Source organism: Carlito syrichta, unplaced genomic scaffold (genome assembly GCF_000164805.1).
Source record: "Carlito syrichta isolate Samal-C Ts95f unplaced genomic scaffold, Tarsius_syrichta-2.0.1 Scaffold301904, whole genome shotgun sequence".
Lineage (NCBI taxonomy): Eukaryota > Metazoa > Chordata > Mammalia > Primates > Tarsiidae > Carlito > Carlito syrichta.
The window spans coordinates 327,363-344,950 of NW_007246000.1; the positions used below are offsets into that span (position 1 = coordinate 327,363).

Below are 17,588 nucleotides of genomic sequence, written 5' to 3' on the forward strand. Positions count from 1 at the left end.
GACTCCAACTCAAAAAAAAAAAAAAAGAAAGACAGAAAGGACATTACTGATGCAGGGAAGAGGCAGAGAGGTACACTGACAACGTGCCTGGGCGGTGAATTGTATTGCTGAGCCTTGGCTGCCACCTATTTTGACCCCTGATCTGGGTTGGGCAAACAGCTGAGCTCAATGTAAGTGGGAGTGAAAGTCCTGTTCAGACTTAGCGCTGATTCAGCAGGCAGGGAGGCTGGGGTAAGGGAGGACAGGTGGTCTATAAACAGCAGCCAGTCTTGAAAAGTCTATTTATAAGATGGGGAGATTAGGGAAACAATTTGCCTGCTTTGAAAGCGGGCAGCAGAAGCACATGATGGGGCCTCCTTTCCAGCATGCAGTAACCTCATGACAAACGGTGCTTCTGACTCCAGTGACATTGACAATCCTTCACCAGATGCTAAGACAGAGAAAAAACAAGGGCAAGGCACCAGTTTGAGACAAGCTGCTTTGATTGCTGGTAAAAAGCTTTGATATCGATCACTCATATATTACTAAAAGCAAAGCAGTGAATTACTAAAAGCAAAGCTGTGAATAAGTCTCTGGAAGGGATTCCAGAATTTTCTGATTCCCTACAACAAACATTAACCGGTCTAAGTCAGGTTTGGCACCATGAGTTATTGCAGTATGTTTTCACTTAGGTGTTAAGCTTTCTATATGAATTTCATCTGAGTTTGAAGATGAACTCTTACCAGAAAATAAAAACAATTGACCTTTACTGAAGCATGATATCAGCAGGATGCCATGAGATCTTGGCAGCTTCTTACCTTGTTGTAGCTATCTTTTCTCCCTTTTTCCAGTCCCAAAATACAATACTGTGAAAATCGTCTAAACCAACCGACACCAGACATTTTCCATCGGCTGTATGAAAACAACACAAATGTGAAATGACTCATTTCTCCCACGAAAAATATCAAAACATTTCAAGTAATGTAAAGAGAAATAAAAAAACTGACTTTAAGAATATTCTCTAGGCTCAAATACATTAGAAATATTATGTGCTAAATGGACCCCACTGAATGAAATGCATGACTAGTAACAGTGGAGCACGCTACTACATAATAACTGGCTGCTGAAGTAAATTGCTGACGCAGTATTCTAATCTGAGACACAGGATTATGAGGGAGCTTCTCAGGTAAGTTACAAAAAATTGTAATATGTTTATTTTATGACAGACAAACCTCATGACATTTACTGGAAGGGTCATTGGCTTTGTGACCCTGAGTCTATTTTCAGCTTTAAAAAACTGGGTTCAGTTTAACCCTCCAAGACAAGGGCATTATAGAAACTAAATTTAACTTCAAAATCCTTTTGAAAGATGATTTTACAATTAAAATTTCTTTCTTTCTTTTTTTCCCTATTTCAAATGTAGTATGCTTGTTATAGAACATTTAGAAAATACAGATAAAGTAAATTTTTTAATCCTCCAAATTTCCAGGCCTCCATTTGATGTATATGCTACCGGTGTTTTCTCTAAATGTGCTTTGAGAAAAAAAAAAAAAAATTATATTTAACCCCTATATCACCTAATTTCTTTTCATCTATTAAATCATGAACATTTTCCTTTAGTATCAAATATTACTTATAATTAGAATAAGTATAATTAGAAAAGTGGAGAAAATAGAACAATCTAAATCTCTCTATATAATAGCTTATTTGTTTTCTAGTTTTTGCCTCATTTGCTTTGTATTTCCAGGACAATTTATTTCTCCAATAAAAGATTAATAATTATCAATGATTACTATAATGTGGACATTTAGGCTATTTTCCCAATAAAAAAATGTTGAATACAAAATTAAACTTGAAATCAAAACAGTCAATTGCTTTTTCCCTTCAAGACAAAAGAAGAAGCACAACCTTTCCTTTGTTGCTTCCTTGCAAGGCAAGATTTGAAACAGAAGCATCTCTGGGTCAGCAGTGCCCCCTTGGCTGTGCGGTTGCTAGGAGATGAGTGATCAAGCTCATTGTGCATCATTTTATCAGGGTCTTTCTCTGACTGCAGAAGACCAGTCAGGAGGGTAAAGCAACACAAGTATGTGATAAACTGCTTCTCCCAGGTCCACTCGGGGCCTCAATTGATATTTTTCAAAGGCAAGTCCAAGCTAGAGTTACTAGGTAAAATAAAAGAAGCCTTGTCAAATTGGAATTTCAAATAATCAATGAATAATTTCTTAGTATAAGTTTGTCTCATGCAATACTTAAGCTTGTATCACATATTTATACATATGTTGCTTGGAATATGTTTATGGCGACATTATTTATCTGAAATTCATATTTAATTGAGTTTCCTATACTTTAGGTGGCTAAATCTGGCAGCCTCACCTCAAATGCTAACCAATGCCTACCCTTTGAATGCCCTTACTTGTGCCAGAGACCCTCTTCCAAACAACTGAAAATGGTGTTCTGCTCCTTTTCTAGAGGAAGGGGAGGAAAGAGAGTAAGAGAAAGGAAGAGTCTACTTAACAAACCAAATTTTCCCCAAGCCTCAAATACTACTAAGTATCAGGCAAGGATTTGTACCGTCACATGGACCTTTTCAAGCTGCCAGACACAGTATTAGATAAAGACATTAACATTTTCCTTAAGGACTAAATCACTGCCAGGTAATTATTATCAACAAATTACTTCTTTCAAATCACAATTAATGATATCCCCGAATGTTTAAATGTTACCTGGCTTTAAATTGGACAAAGTCTCTTTTTTATGCATTTGGGAGAAGGGACTGGTAGTGACTTTCTATTCATTGCTAACACTCCCGTGGCCTGGTACTGTTTCTATATTGGCATGCCTCTGTATTTGGCGATTGCATTTTGATTGGTGTTTTCTCTCTCTGTTTTTAGATCATAAGCTCTTTTAAGGCTTATAGTAATCTTATCCCATTTTCTTTGTGATTCTCACACTGAACTGGTTTTCAATGAATGCTGATGATACTGGTGACAGTGAGGATGACCAGGAAGATAAAGGTGGAATACAGTTTTTAAAAATTGTTTACATTACCATTGCTTTCAAAAGCACTGCACAAGTATTGAATGTATTAATGCATTAATTCTATATTTCATATTTTCTTTTGAAATTTGTGTAGCTGCATTAATATGTCCTTCTTGGAATACCAACATCTGTACATTTAAAAAAACAAAAGTTCTATGTCATACATCCTGTGTCATACATTCTTCTGAAGAAGGCCTAAAGGTAACCTGATTGTGTATATTTGTAGTATTCCTGCAAGGTCCCATTAGCTTATCTTCATAGTTATACCATCTTTCTATACTAAAAAAAGCATCCTGGGTAGCAATGGAAGAAACAACGCAAAGTCAGAGGTGCCTCAACAATCGTATCTCTTCCTTGGGATGGTAACTTTTTCCTGAACTCTGCAGGTGTGGGTTATTTCTGCTACTATGCAATTTGGAAATATAATTGGTTATCTTTTTCTTTTTTTCCCAGCTTTCGTTTACCCTGTAGAGGCTTGACCTTAGCTTTGAAAATCTATTATTCTCTGACCAATTAGTTGGAGTTTTTGATTTTCAGCCATATTTTTAGAGTCTAGGTAATGTCCTTTCAAGCCTTTCCAGTCACAGGATGTATTAATTATGGATGTTGTGACATAGTCCAGAACTAATTCTAAGGCCCTTACTGTCAACAGTAAAGGACAAATTAGAAAGAGCAAATTTTTATTCAGACAGTTATGAGTTGGTCCCCTTATTAGGGCTCATAAAAAATGTATAGGTTTTCTGAATTGAAATAAAATCAAGTTAGCCTTAGATGTGCCCTATGGAAATCAGAATTATTCAATAAAGGCTTTTAAGAATTATAAGGATGATATTTAGGCTAGAAAATATTTATGTGGCTGACCTTTTCTCTTTCTAGTCTGGTTTTCTATTCATGTAGAAGCACTTTCCTTATTCAAGCATAAAACAAAGATGATTCCTCTTTCCCAAGACAGTGATAATTAATTCAGTTAAAAGAGTTTCTCAGTTAAGTGAGATAATATAAATTCATTCCTTTTTGTCCATCTAATCCAGATTTATAAATCATGATGTAAGGAATTTTTTGGACTAAGAATGTCTTTTTTGTTTGCTTTAGAAAAGTGGCAAGAACAAGACAAATCTCATAATTCTGCTTATTTGTGGTCTAGTTTTCACATCATTTGCCTGCTTTATATTTCCAGGACAATGAATTATTTCTCTAATGAGAGATAAACACCGTCAGTAGGTCTCCATGACATCCCCAAAATAAGCTGACTCAAAAGAGATGGGAGGCTATGGGGGTACCAAAGCAGATAGTTCACCAGCTGGATAATAATCCATGAGTGTTACCTTGGTGCCTTTGTTTTCAGGTTCAACATGGAGATCAAACTGGCCTCCTCTCTTGGGATTTCTACTTGAGCTACTCACTTTTCTACCAGTTTCCAAAAGAAGGGTATGGTTAGTTGCCACTGCTCCTACTTCAGATAAGTGTGTGACTCAGTGTTCCAGAACAGGGGTCTCTCTTCACCAGGGGCTGTTCCACATGGTAGCCTCTGTGACCTCCATGCTCATGCCACATGTATACCAAGGGTAGAAGGAACAGCTGAAGATACTTGCTGGTGGGCACAGGGAATGGGAGGTGAGTGAGCACACTGAGCAATCCAGGCATAACTCGCCAAAAGTTCACACCAGCACTGGAGGAGGGCAGGGGCAGAGGAAGACCTGACAGTGGAGGAGAGTGAACTCCTGGCACACCTCCGAGCCGCTGACAACCCCAGGCCTCGTGGCTATCATGCTGGACTGAGAGCCCAGAACTGGGTTCTGGCTTTGGGTCTGTCCCATTGACTCCTCCACATCCCCCCAAGGACAGGGGTCTTGCTGTATTGCTCAGGCTGGCCTGAAACTCCTGGACACACCATCAGGAGTCACCATTGGGATCACAAAAATCAGTCAACTCCTACAGTTCATCTGGATGTAGCCATTCATGGTGGTAAATCACACACAACAGACATCAGTGAATGTTTTTCCTGCATAGTCCTTAATATTAGTGCTTTCTAAAATTATCAGGTAGACTCCTTTCTACCATTTATATATTGACATCCAACTTAACCTATAAGACACAAAGGTGGTTTTCCACAATCAAAAATAACATATTTACTGAATAAATGGGCTCTTCCCCAGTGATTGTTATCTGAGAAATGGAGACTGTATTGTCAAGATACTAAAATATTCTTCGAATGCAGAAAATATTTCATATATGGGAATTTCTTTATTTGCCCAAGATGGGAATTAGAAGTAGTGACCAAATCGGCCTCCCCACTCATCCAGAGTATATGATTTCTCTATCCCAGCAATGACCCGAAGGGCTGCCTTACAAGAAAAAGATTTCTAAGCTCACTTAATTTCTTGTTCTTTATTTTATAAAATTAATAAGGTAGAAGAGATATCAGCTATCTAACATGCAGAGACCAAGTTACTGGTTATCAACTTATTGCTTCCAACACATCTCATAATTAATGTCTTTGATCTGCTAATCTCTTTCCCTAAAGGCATTTAATAACAGGTGGAGTGGCCCAAACCTGTAATCCCAACATTTTGGGAAGTTGAGGCAGGAGGATTGCTTTAGCGCATGAGTTGCAGACCAGCCTAGGTGACATAGAGAGACCTCATCTCTACAGAAAATAAAAAAATTGGCCAGGTATGGTGGCACACTCCTGTAGCCCCAGCTACTTGGGAGGCTGATGCAAAAGTATCACCTGAGCCCAGGAGATCGAGGCTGCAGTGACTCATGATCATGCCACTACACTCCAGCCTGGGCAACAAAGTGGGACCCCCAACTCAAAAAATAAATAAATAAAACAAGGTATTTAAACAGTATAAGCTAATTATTTCAATTTAGAAACCAGAAACTTAATCAATCATATAAAGGAAATAATATAATGATTAAATTGTATTTATATTACTCTAAATTTCCAGCTACTTGGTTTATATGCCTATACACATATGCACATTTTTATTTGCAATTGGTGAAGATGTTATTTTGAGATCTATTTTTTCTCTTTTAGGTAACTTTATACATACAGATATGTATAAAATACATGTATTCATCATACTTGTTCACTTTGAATTCTTTTTTTTTTTTTTTGAGTTGGAGTCTCACTCCATTGCCCAGGCTGGAGTGCAGTGGCACACTCATGGCCACCCCAGCATTGACCTGCTGGGCACTGGCGATCCTTCCACCTCAACCTTCCAAGTAGCTAGAACTACAGATGTGCACTACCAAGCCCAGCTAATCTTTTTGATTTACTGTAGAGATGAGGTCTTGCCAAGTTGCCTGGGCTGGTCTCGAACCCATGGGCAATTCACTCGCCTCAGCCTCCAAAGTGCTGGGATTACAGGCTGAGCTATCAAACCCGGCCAGAATCAATTTTCAATGCTACCAAAAATATGAATGTACTGCATCTATGTACCATGATCTTGTAAACATTTAGGCATTATTTTAATTTATTTCAGCCACTTATTGGGCATCTTACCACTCTTCTGAAGTATACTTATTAACATAATTACTTATATTAAGCATACACATATGAATCTGCTAGTAAAGTTAATTTTAAGAAAAAGACAGTTTGGCCATTAAGGAGTGGAAAAAACAGAGAAAAAGGAGAAGGAATTCATTCACATGTTTGAAATAGAACCATATTTGAACTAAAATGATAGTTTCCTTTTAGATTTTATTGCTTTATCAATGACCCATGGCACACCTATTTTAAAACTGCATGTCCATCATACTTCTGGAAACTGGGGCTTTGTGTTACTGTTTATGGAGTGTGTTAGCTAAGCATTCAGCCGGCAGGTGGCATGCCAAGTAGTTCTCTCTCTCTTGATATTCATGCCTTCTCCTACCTCATATGACCCCGATACAGGGTATGAACTGTTTAGCCTTGATTTTTACTAACTTAATAATCACAGAAGGCATTTACTGTCTTCTAAAGTGATACAACTCAGATTTTTTTAAAAGTAGTTTACATTATGTGATAATGTGGTGTCATAGTCCATGTGGCACTGCAGTTATCTGTGTCAGCATGTTACAAAAACTAAAAACTGCCCCATTTTGCATTGATCAGGCCATAAAGGTAATTTTACCCAAAAATGGTTTACGGTGTTAAATTCTAGTAGTAATAGGGAAAGGCAAGACAATGTACATTAAGCAAAACCTCATTTGTTTGTTCATTCAGTCATTCACAATAACTTTTGAGTAACTTCTATGTTCACAGCCCTACGACATGCACAGTGAGCAACAGACAGACTACTGAGCTCCACTGCCAAGTAGTTTACTGTGTGTGAATGGTAAAGGAGATGCTGACACAGAAAACTACAGTGCCACATGGACTATGACAAGTGCCACATAAGTAACAACAATGGCTGAGTGATGTAGAAGGGACAGGTTATATCTCCCTGGAAGGGTGAAGAAGAAAACTCTCAGCTTGGTCTTAAAGGATGGTCGGACCTGAATGGTCACATGGGAACAGCATGAACAAAGAACAAGCAAGAAGGACAAGAGTGCACACAGGCTCTACAATCAGGCAGATGGAAAGAAGCACTAACGGGTTGGTGGTGAAGATGCCACAGAGGAAGGTTGAGACCAGATAATGCAAGTTCATGAACATCCAACCAAGGACTTAACCCTGAGTCAGTCAACCAAAAGGAGAGTCCTTGTGATAGCAATGGTAACTGTGTTTTCAGAAGACTCCAGAAGTGGGTAGGGTGGACTGAGGAAGTGAGGATGGAATCAGAGACGAACATTATCACCATGGTACAGATGAGAGAGAGTGAGGGCTTGAACAATGGACTAAGAAGAAGGAGGAACATAGGAGAGATCAGAGTTGTCGAGTCATGGGATTTGAAGACTAATATTACACATATTGTACTTATTAAACACTTGAATGGAATTTAGAAAAAGGAAATGATAGAATCAGTTTTCTGTAGGGAGTTTAGAATTTCTTTCTGTTGATCTAGTTTCTACAATTGAGATACAAAAACCTTCTAGGTAAAAACATCTTATGTAATAGACCCTCATTCTCAAATTCTGGATTAAAGAAAACTTACTCTACAGAAAATTATATTCATCAGTTATCAATTTTATAGTACTGAGCTTAAATTTTAAATTAAGAAGATGAAAACTTCAGTTCATTTTTTCAGTATGCAATTTATTTCCCAAACACCAATGTTGAAAAGTGGCCCTTTGCAGAGAGTTTGCAGCCTTTCCTCTAGTTCTTGATATTTTAAATCAAAAGTGGTGTGCTCCCACTTATTTGGAACCATGAAACTGATGTCCTGAGTCACTGCCAGACATTTGCAATAAAGTCTTTCAGCAGCAACAGCTGCTCTGGATTTCAAATCGCTCAAGCAAATACAGAACACAGTGTGAGCTCCGGATAATGACTCGGGAGAGAGGAAATGAAGAAGACAGGAAAGAATGTGTGATCTGAAGGCCACGTTTTCTTGGTGAGGTATTCACACGAGTGATTCCCAGTGTAAGGCTAGGTGGCTGACATACAAAGAACTTACACCTCATTACAACAGAACTCAACCAGGTGGGAGGATGTTTAAAAAAACAAACACAACACACAAACTACATGCGGAACCATCTGTCAGTGACACTAGTGGAAGACGGGACTTACCTGAAAAATCGAGTGCACACACTCCTTTCTGATGTTGTCCTTTCAATAGTGACAAACACTTTAGAGTTTGCGTGTCCCACACATGAATAGCAGCATCTCTTCCAACCTTAAATAACAGGATGAATGTTGTTAACTACTTATAAATTATATGATGATAACTTTGTTCCTTAGAGTCAAGCGCTGCTCAAAAAAAATAGAAACACATTATTTGGAAAGTTGGAAGACCCTCAGTTATTTTTCAGATGAGGAAACTGAGGCACAAAGCACCCACGAGAGGCTCATTGTAGCAATCAGGTTGGGTTCCAGCAGAGCGTAACCTGTGCCTGACTCCAAGTTCAGGGACTATGAATTAATTCAGATGTCCACTGTGCTTTTTGTCATCTATTTCTACCTTTCCCTCTCCGCCTTCTCAGTTCAACACAAAATTCCACTTCTTAGTCAAGGAAATCACATATATGTTGTTGTGACACTATCCACAGTGTTATTTTACCCATTTCTCAATTACTTTACCCACATCAAGAAGTCCTGGCCCTGCTTCTCTGCCTGGGAAATAACACTCTCAGCATAACTCTGTCATTAAGATGGATTATTCTTGTGGGGACACAAGCTTCTATCACACTAAAGTCCTACAGAGAAAATTATAACAGTAAAGTGGTTTTCCTCACTTGTAATACATAGAGGAAAAAAGACTGTTGGGTATGATGATTCTAACAGGGGAAATCAGACATAAGGCCATGGACATAGTTGAGCAGAATCTGGGCAACTCTCACACAGGTCTGCAGAGGCCCGGTTCCCCCTGCCCGGGGTGGTGGCTGGCCTAGCATGTGCCGCTTGTTTGCCTCCCACCAAATACAGTATTGAGTGCAGTATCTCCTCAGGGGCATGTAAAGAACAATTCTCTGGCTTTTACTTTGAAAAAAGAGTATTAAAAATGCATGAATCAAGCATCTCTGCTTATAAGAAAGACAAAAAAATAAGGGCAAGTGAAAAGGCAAAGCAATGGTCAATTATTGTACAACTTAGTAACATCAGCTAATACAGAAAAGGTCTCTAATTTTCAGCTGGAGTGGTACTATTACTGCTGAGGGACAGTTACCCTTTGAGAAACAACATGGAAATTATGGCTCTTCCTCCTCTCCCTTCAAAAAATGCACCTCTCTGGGGGTTGACTCCCTTCACGTTCTCATTTTTATTCATGCATCTCATGAATTCCAGGTTATGAACCCTTGTTCAAAGGCTTCTACCACCTCTATGTCAAGTCCAGAAACAAGGTTTAGTTATTTCATGTTAACTTTGCGTTATATCAAGAGTTTTTTCTTCAAATTTTCCACTTAGACGTTGAACAAAATTGGAGTATTAACTACAATCAAAAGCTCAAGACAAAACTGAACAAAAATATAATCTACACACTTGAGGAAGAGAATACAAAATTAAAGATACTTTTGACAATATTACTGTTTTACTAGCAAGATAATACACCTGAGTTTAACAGATTCTCTATTTACTAAATTGACTGTATTACGGTCTTCTCTGCATCCCCAAATGATGAAATAGAGGATGGCCTCTGTTTCTCATTATAAACTCAATCTAAGGTTTGGGCATTTCAAAACAATTTAGATAAAATTCAACGTTTTCACAAGGCTAAAATATAAAATAATAAATTAGTCATAAGTCTTATGGTTTTAAACCTTACAAAAATAACTGTACTCTAGATGTTACACTTGGATTAAAAAACGATTCACTCAATAAATAGTTATTGAGTACCTAGGTGTACTAGTACTGAGCACACAGTGATGAGGAAATCTATAAAGCTGTTCCTTCATAAAATTTTCACTCTTTTAGTCAGCTAATCTCATTCATAGATCTCATCACTCAGAAGGAGAATCCCTCTGAAAACTCCCAGTAGTGCTAGAATGCATTGGTTGATTCTCCCATCATCGCGGAATGATCAGTGTTCACTGAATTTTCAGCTTCCTGCCTTATGTTTATTTCTACCAAGTATTTCTTGAATTTCTAATATGCAAACTGGATTCAAAATTAAATCCTCTCTCTCTTTGGTTAGGCCCCCATTCTTAGAAAAGAGATGTATACCTGCCCAGTGGCCACGTAGTCTTTCACTGGATGAATGGTCAAGCTGAGAATGTCATCATCATGCCCCAGGTACAGCCTTTGGGAGTGTTGCTGCCGGTTGTACACCACAGCAACTGCAGCAATGTGGTAGACCACTTCTCCAGTTTGCGTGTAGAACAGATTGTTTCTACAGTCGTAGCCTCTATAACTGAAGCACAGGCCCAAGAAATGCACAGCAGTTGAAAAAACAGTGAGCGAAGGGAACAGGGGTTGTCGAGGCAAAGATAATGTGTTGACGTGAACACATGCCAGTGGAACCCCAGGTGTCTCAAGAGTCACATAGGACAGCAAAGTTCAGATGGGGGATGAGGACCTCTAAGGGCATAGGGTAGCTTTCTAAGAGGTGCATGGACACTGACCATTGTAATAGGATCTGATTCCAGATCCTCAGCTACTGTATGTGGTCTTTTTTAAAACTGGTCAGCCTGAGAGCATGTCCATGATGAGGTGCAGGTTATTTCTTTCCCATCTCCCCTTTCACAAATACCTTCCTCCCACTTTAGGGAGTCACTCCTCTCATCCATCTGGAGTCTTACTATGCTGTAACCCTGGGGTGTAGAACCTTCCAGGGGCAGCAAAACAGAGTGACACTTCAAAACATAAGTGTGGATGTTGAAAATGAACAACACTATTGTCTAAAAAATCCTTCTGCAAGTCAAATGATTTTCAGTTCTTTGCTCTAACAAAATTGAACAGAGACTTAATTGAATTGTCAGCTAATAGATCATCATTTTTTGTGATATGTCAAAACGAAAATGTGATTTTTTGGCATATAATACAGGAGGAGTTTAAAGAATTAAAAAATATTTCTATGATAAAATTGCTTCCATTCTCACCTACTTCTTTATGAGAATAACCTTTCTCAGTGCTTACAGTTGTAAAAAAATGTCCCGCGCCTTTGGGAGGCTGAGGTGAGTGGATTGCCTGAGCCCACGGGTTCAAGACCCGCCTGGGCAGGTGAGATCTCATCTCTACAATAAAATAAAAAAATTAGCCAGGTGTGGTAGCGCGCGCCTGTAATTTCGGCTACTCGGAAGGCTGAGGCAGAAGGATTGCCGGAGCCCAGCAGGTCGAGGCTGCGGTGGTCGGGAGCGGCCACTGCACTCCAGTCTGGGCGACAGAGTGAGACTCCAACTCAAAAAAAAAAAAAAGAAAAAGAAAAATGGGAATAGACTCAATGCTAAACTTTATCACATTCCAGCAATAAGTAATATACACATACAGATCTCTGAAGTGAAAAAAATGTGTCTTATTAAGATAACTTCCAATAAAAGCTTTCTGTGCTCAACAATTATATATCACAAGTTGTAATATATTTATATTGATTTGGTCAACTTTTTACTGCTAACAAGGATAACAATAATTCAATATTTTAAAAAAACTCGCTAACAGAGCAGCTCTGTCCAATAGAAATATAATGTGAACCACATAAGTAAATTAAAATTTTCTAGTTGCCACAATAGAAAAATAAACAAGGCCAGGTTTAGTGGCTCACACCTGTAATCTCAGCACTTTGGGAGGCCAAGGCAAGAGGATTGCTTGAGCCCAGGAATTTGAGACCAGCCTAGGCAATATAGTGAGAACTCGTCTCTACAGAAAATAAAAAAATTAGCCAGGCATGGTGGTACAAGTCTGTAGCCCCAGCTACTTAGGAAGGCTGAGGCAGAATGATCACCTGAGTCCAGGAGGTTGCAGCTGCAGTGAGCTGTGATTACACCACCGCACTCCAGCGTGGGCAACAGAGTGAGATCCTGACTCAAAAATAAATAAATAAACAAATAAGGAAAAATTAGCAGAACAAATGAAATTTATGTTAATGACATATTTTTAACCCAATACGTGTATCTAAAATATTATGTTGACATGTAATCAATATAAAATATTTTAAAAGCGATTTTACACTTTTTTTCAAGCTGTCTTCAAAACCAGTATGCATTTTATACCAGCAGCACATCTCATATCAGACTAGTCACTTTTTAAGTGCTCAGTAGCCACGTGTGGCTGGTGGATACTATATTGAACAGAATTAGTCTTATGGTCAAAAGAAATAAAATTTAAATCAAACTTCGACTTTTTTTCTTGCAGAAGGTATGATATGGTGTCAAAGGACTCAAGCATGAAACATTACATCAGGGTAAAATTTTATGAGAGAATTAGAAGAAAATATGAGTTTAAGCAGAAATAGAAATTATGCAAAATATTGTGTTATAGAAGAATTGTTCATGTACTTTTTAAACTGGTAATAATGGGAGTCAAATATTTATGACATTTAAGGTTCCTTTGAATCCATTTAAATGACTGATGATTATATTCTTCTCAACCATTTAAATTTACATTGAAAAATTTTAGGTGTCTACTTGAATTTGTGTGTCTATAACTTTACAAAATTCATAATTATCTTGGGCAGATATTAGAAAAAGATTGAAAGAAATTGCTATCCTAGAGTGGAGCCAATAAAATAGAGCAGGGATTCAGGGGACGAGAGGAAGCAGAGATGGAGATGGTGACAAGAAAGCAGTGCAGTAGCCATGAGCAGCAGTGGCATCTACATTATGGAATTACATGGAAAATCTGGAGACAATCACATTGTGATGGCCACAGAACATCAAATGAGAAAATTGGACAGAGAGAATCATGGTTAAAATGTCAGTCAGGTATGAGTTTACATTAGAGAGAAGAGCCAGTCTGAAGCAGAACAACAACGAAAAGGTGGTGATAGACAGGCAGAAACCGAGAGGAAGATGGATGGGGCTCCTAGGACATGCCACCCACCCGTGTATGAACTGGAGTTTCAAGCTGTCCTCAGGAGCCTTTTCTCGTTTGAGGAAGGGCACTGCGTGATTTTTCTCTTTACTTTGTTGCTTTAGCTGAGGTAGATCTTCTTTGTAAACCTTAAAGTGCAACAGAAACATTTACTTGACACTTCTTTCTTCAGGTTTCAAAAACATCAATATCTTGGCATTCTCATAAAACCTCTGTTTCAACACAGTGTTTTTTGAAAACGTTAGACATAGGATCAAGTGTCACTTTCTCCTAATGAATGAGAAACTAACACGAAATACTTTTTAAAGGACTGAGATTTTAAATAATTTTCTTTTTTCTTGATTTGCTGTTTTCTTAGGTAATTTATGTTCGCAAAATATAATACTAAGTTGCTAGTAAATAAGAGAGAAAATTAGTTATCAATAAAATATAAAGAAAATATTTTGTTTTATTTCTTTCAAGGCAAGAAATCTCTTGATGACTCTGACTTATTTAAAATGTGAACTTTGTGAGTCCTAGAAATTTCCTCTTAACAATTTTTTTGGAATTTATTTTCTCTTTATGGTCTCAGGCATTGTAGCAGATGAGAACCAGAGATATAGAGCAAAGCTCACTCTTGATTTAATCTAGGACCTAAAATGCATTGCTGACACATTTAAATTTAAATGTACAACAAGAAAAATCAATCTGTTGTCTACTGTCTATTTATGGTCTACTATCAAGAAATGCCAACTTGATATGTGGAAAATGAAATATAATCTATTATAATTTTTCATCTTCGTGAAGGGAGAGCCTTTATGTGATCAAACTACATTGCTTAAAAACAATATAAGCTATTATAATAAAGTCACTCTTTAAGATTTGATCAACAATTTAAAAAAAATCAGAATATATCTCATTACTATTTTGTCAGTTACAGATGTGCTGAACTAATCTTTTAAATTCTAAATTCAAATTCCACCTGAATTAATGATGCTTCCATCAGCTGATCACTTATCTACTTTAGAACACTAAATTCCAGTCTTAATATTTCTGCTGCTTAGCTGAGTAAGTCTTATGACTTCTGTGAACCTCAAAAATTTTCATCTGTAAATCAGAGCAAAAATTCCTGTTGAGGAATGACACAGGAATAATGTGAACATAAATCAAATAGTACAGGTAAGATGTCAGGGAGAAGTTATACAGGTTGTGTATCCCTGATCTGAAAAAGTTTGAGACCAGAAGTGTTTCAGATTTGGGATTTTTTTGGATTTTGAAATATTTGCATTATACTTACCAGATGAGCTTTTCAAATCCAAAAAGTCAAAATCTGAAATGCTCCAATGAGCATTTTCTTTGAGCATTAAGTCAGCACTTTAGGATTGTGGAGCGTGTTGGATTTTCAGATTAGAGATATTCAAGCTGTGTAATCCTAGGCAAGAATTTCAATTGTCTTACCTTTTCTTTTTTTTTTTTTTACTAGTTATCATTTTATTAAGTAAAAGCTAAATTTTATTTTGCTTACATTTTCCCCAATATCTACAGTATTGGTCAATATTTGCATATTTCAAATGAACAGTTTCCTTTCAAATCCTTTTCTATAGTAGTTGTATCGCATAACACAATGTATCAACACACAGTCAAGCTGATTTAGTCACAAAGTATACCCAAGCCATCAGTTGGACTGCCTTTGTACAATTTTCCAAACACTGAATCAATGAGTGATGATTATGGGCTGAAAAAAATGCCAATTCAGTGTTTATGGAGAGGCCAACAAAGTAGCACATAGAATGTGTGTTTTGGAGAGAAGCCCAGATCAGCATTCTTAGCCTAATACTACAGGCAAAGTGGACATGGGCAAGTTACTTAACCTTTCAGGGTTATTGTAGGTTGTATTTAATGTGTGTGAAGCCCAGGATCTGACCGATAGAGACACTCAATACATAGTAGCTGCCATAGGCCTATACGCTGTCTCCATGGGCAACCCTGACAATTGAGATATCTGAAATTTGAAGTCTTATTCATTCCACATTCATGTACAGAATCTGCTTCACATACCTTTGTTAAGTAACAAGGAGGAAAAGATAACCCCTACAGTTATCACAACAAGACAGTGTGTATCTACGTCTTCTGAAGAATTTCTTTAACACTCACTGTTGAGTGCTGAAACGATATGTCAACTTCCCCAAAATTTTGAATGTAGCCTACCAACTTTTCTACTGGAGGTGATTTCTGACCTCCAGAAAGATAACACACCACATTTTATTTGGGCTTTGAATAATGGTTGCAATAAGTTGAGAGAGAAACCAGGATAATAACTCACAAGCAAACCACAATGTCTTGAGGTATCCATTCTGGAAAGAAAACATATATTTTCATAATCTGCTAAGAAAATGAAAATTAAAACAACAACCAAAAAAACCCCAAAAAAACAAAACCCTGTAGCTAACTTGCACATTTTTTCTTTAACATTTTTTTTTAAGTCTTAGGTGCTAGGGAAGCAAAAAACCCAAATGTCAGGGATTCAGTTTTGAATCTTCGCACCTACTTTCCACTTAAAAAATGTTTAATGATGTGATTAGGTAAACACTTTAGTTTTAACCTGTACTTAAAGGCACAAAGAAGACAAGTTTTCTTATTTTTGCCTTTATTCTCTTTGTCTAAGTTCCAGCCATTTTTAGTACAAAGTCTAAATCCAATGAGATCTGGGTTCTGGGTTACACATTTTCATTGTTCCTTTCTTACTGACCTGGCGATCATAATTGATTTGAGTTTCTTGCTCAATATCAGAGTCCAACTCGGGCACGTCGGATAAATCCGAATCAGATTCTTCGCTGTAGGAATCAGCGCCACCTTCTGCAGAAATACAACCCACAAAAAACAAGCACAACTTCTGAGGCTCCAAACAGCTAAAAATGTTAATTAAAATATTAACTTTCTTCTATCTTGCAAAGTAAACAACAAATAACAACACCACAGTTTTTATTTAATATCAATTCTTAAGACATTTTTTTTCCATTCATCTTTCGGTTAAGTTCAGCACATCCCTCACCCCTTTCAAGAACATAAACTAGGACAACTTCCCCTGCAACAGAATAAACTCATTTACATATTTCTATTGGATAGTAGATACTTGACTTTTAAGCTTTACTTTGAAAAACATAAAAAAAGGGAAGGTTTTACAAAAGGAAAGGCTGGGGCTAAAAGAAATCCAGTCACTTACTCAGTAAAGATCCTCTTTAGCCTTTTAACATGTCCACAGCATGCTGATAATTGCCATGGTCAAAACCACTGCAGAACTCTTCCTGATAAAAATAGTTACTCAAATAATTTTTTCATTTTATTACCTGCTTATTCCTGCTGACAATTTATTTAGATGTAAATAAAAAGACAATATGTCCACTGATTTGGAACATATAGGTACCAATGGTAGGCTGTTCCTTGAACTCCATTCTGAAGGCAATTTCTACTCCAAAGGTATCCTGTCACCCTGCAGCCAGACTGAGCAGCCCACTCTTAACAGTCTTCCTAAGAAGGCTGAAATGTAGACTTTCATGTTACCCTCAAAGGTTAATTCTTCATGTAAACATCAGACCTTCAACTTGCATTTGGAAAATCTGCTGATAGTTTTATGGAGGTTTCCTTATACATGACGATGCCCTTTTGCCTTACCACTTTCACTACTCTGTCTTTAACTTTTTTTTCTTTGTAAACAGTAGAGTTTTATACAAATATAAAATTTTGCACCTTCAAGCTATTATATCAGTAAAGACATATCCAATTAAACAAAACATCTAAAAACATATTTTAACCATGTATAGATATATTTACAACATATCTGGTTAAAAGACTCCAACAAAGTTACAGTACCTACAACAGAATGTACAGATGCCTACAATAGTTTGTAGATTAGTTTACAGTTGAATATATTGCTTTAAGAAATACTACAAGCCCGGCGCGGTGGCTTAGCCTGTAATCCTGCACCTTTGGGAGGCTGAGGTGAGTGGATTGCCTGAGCCTGCGGGTTCGAGACCTGCCTGGG

The 17,588-nt window shown here is 37.4% G+C and overlaps 1 protein-coding gene across 2 annotated transcripts in view; it reads right to left on the minus strand.

Moving 5' to 3' along the window:
- The window catches only part of EML6 (echinoderm microtubule associated protein like 6), a 304,500-nt gene that overhangs the window by 103,350 nt on the left and 183,562 nt on the right, over nucleotides 1-17,588 (minus strand). For both annotated transcript variants that reach the window (XM_008055643.1, XM_021711181.1), the window contains exons 12-16: nucleotides 16,296-16,402; nucleotides 13,577-13,695; nucleotides 10,766-10,952; nucleotides 8,675-8,780; nucleotides 798-891 (exon numbers count right to left, since the gene is read on the minus strand). In XM_008055643.1, coding sequence (XP_008053834.1) covers nucleotides 798-891; nucleotides 8,675-8,780; nucleotides 10,766-10,952; nucleotides 13,577-13,695; nucleotides 16,296-16,402 — 613 coding nt within the window. The remainder of the gene's footprint in view (nucleotides 1-797; nucleotides 892-8,674; nucleotides 8,781-10,765; nucleotides 10,953-13,576; nucleotides 13,696-16,295; nucleotides 16,403-17,588) is intronic.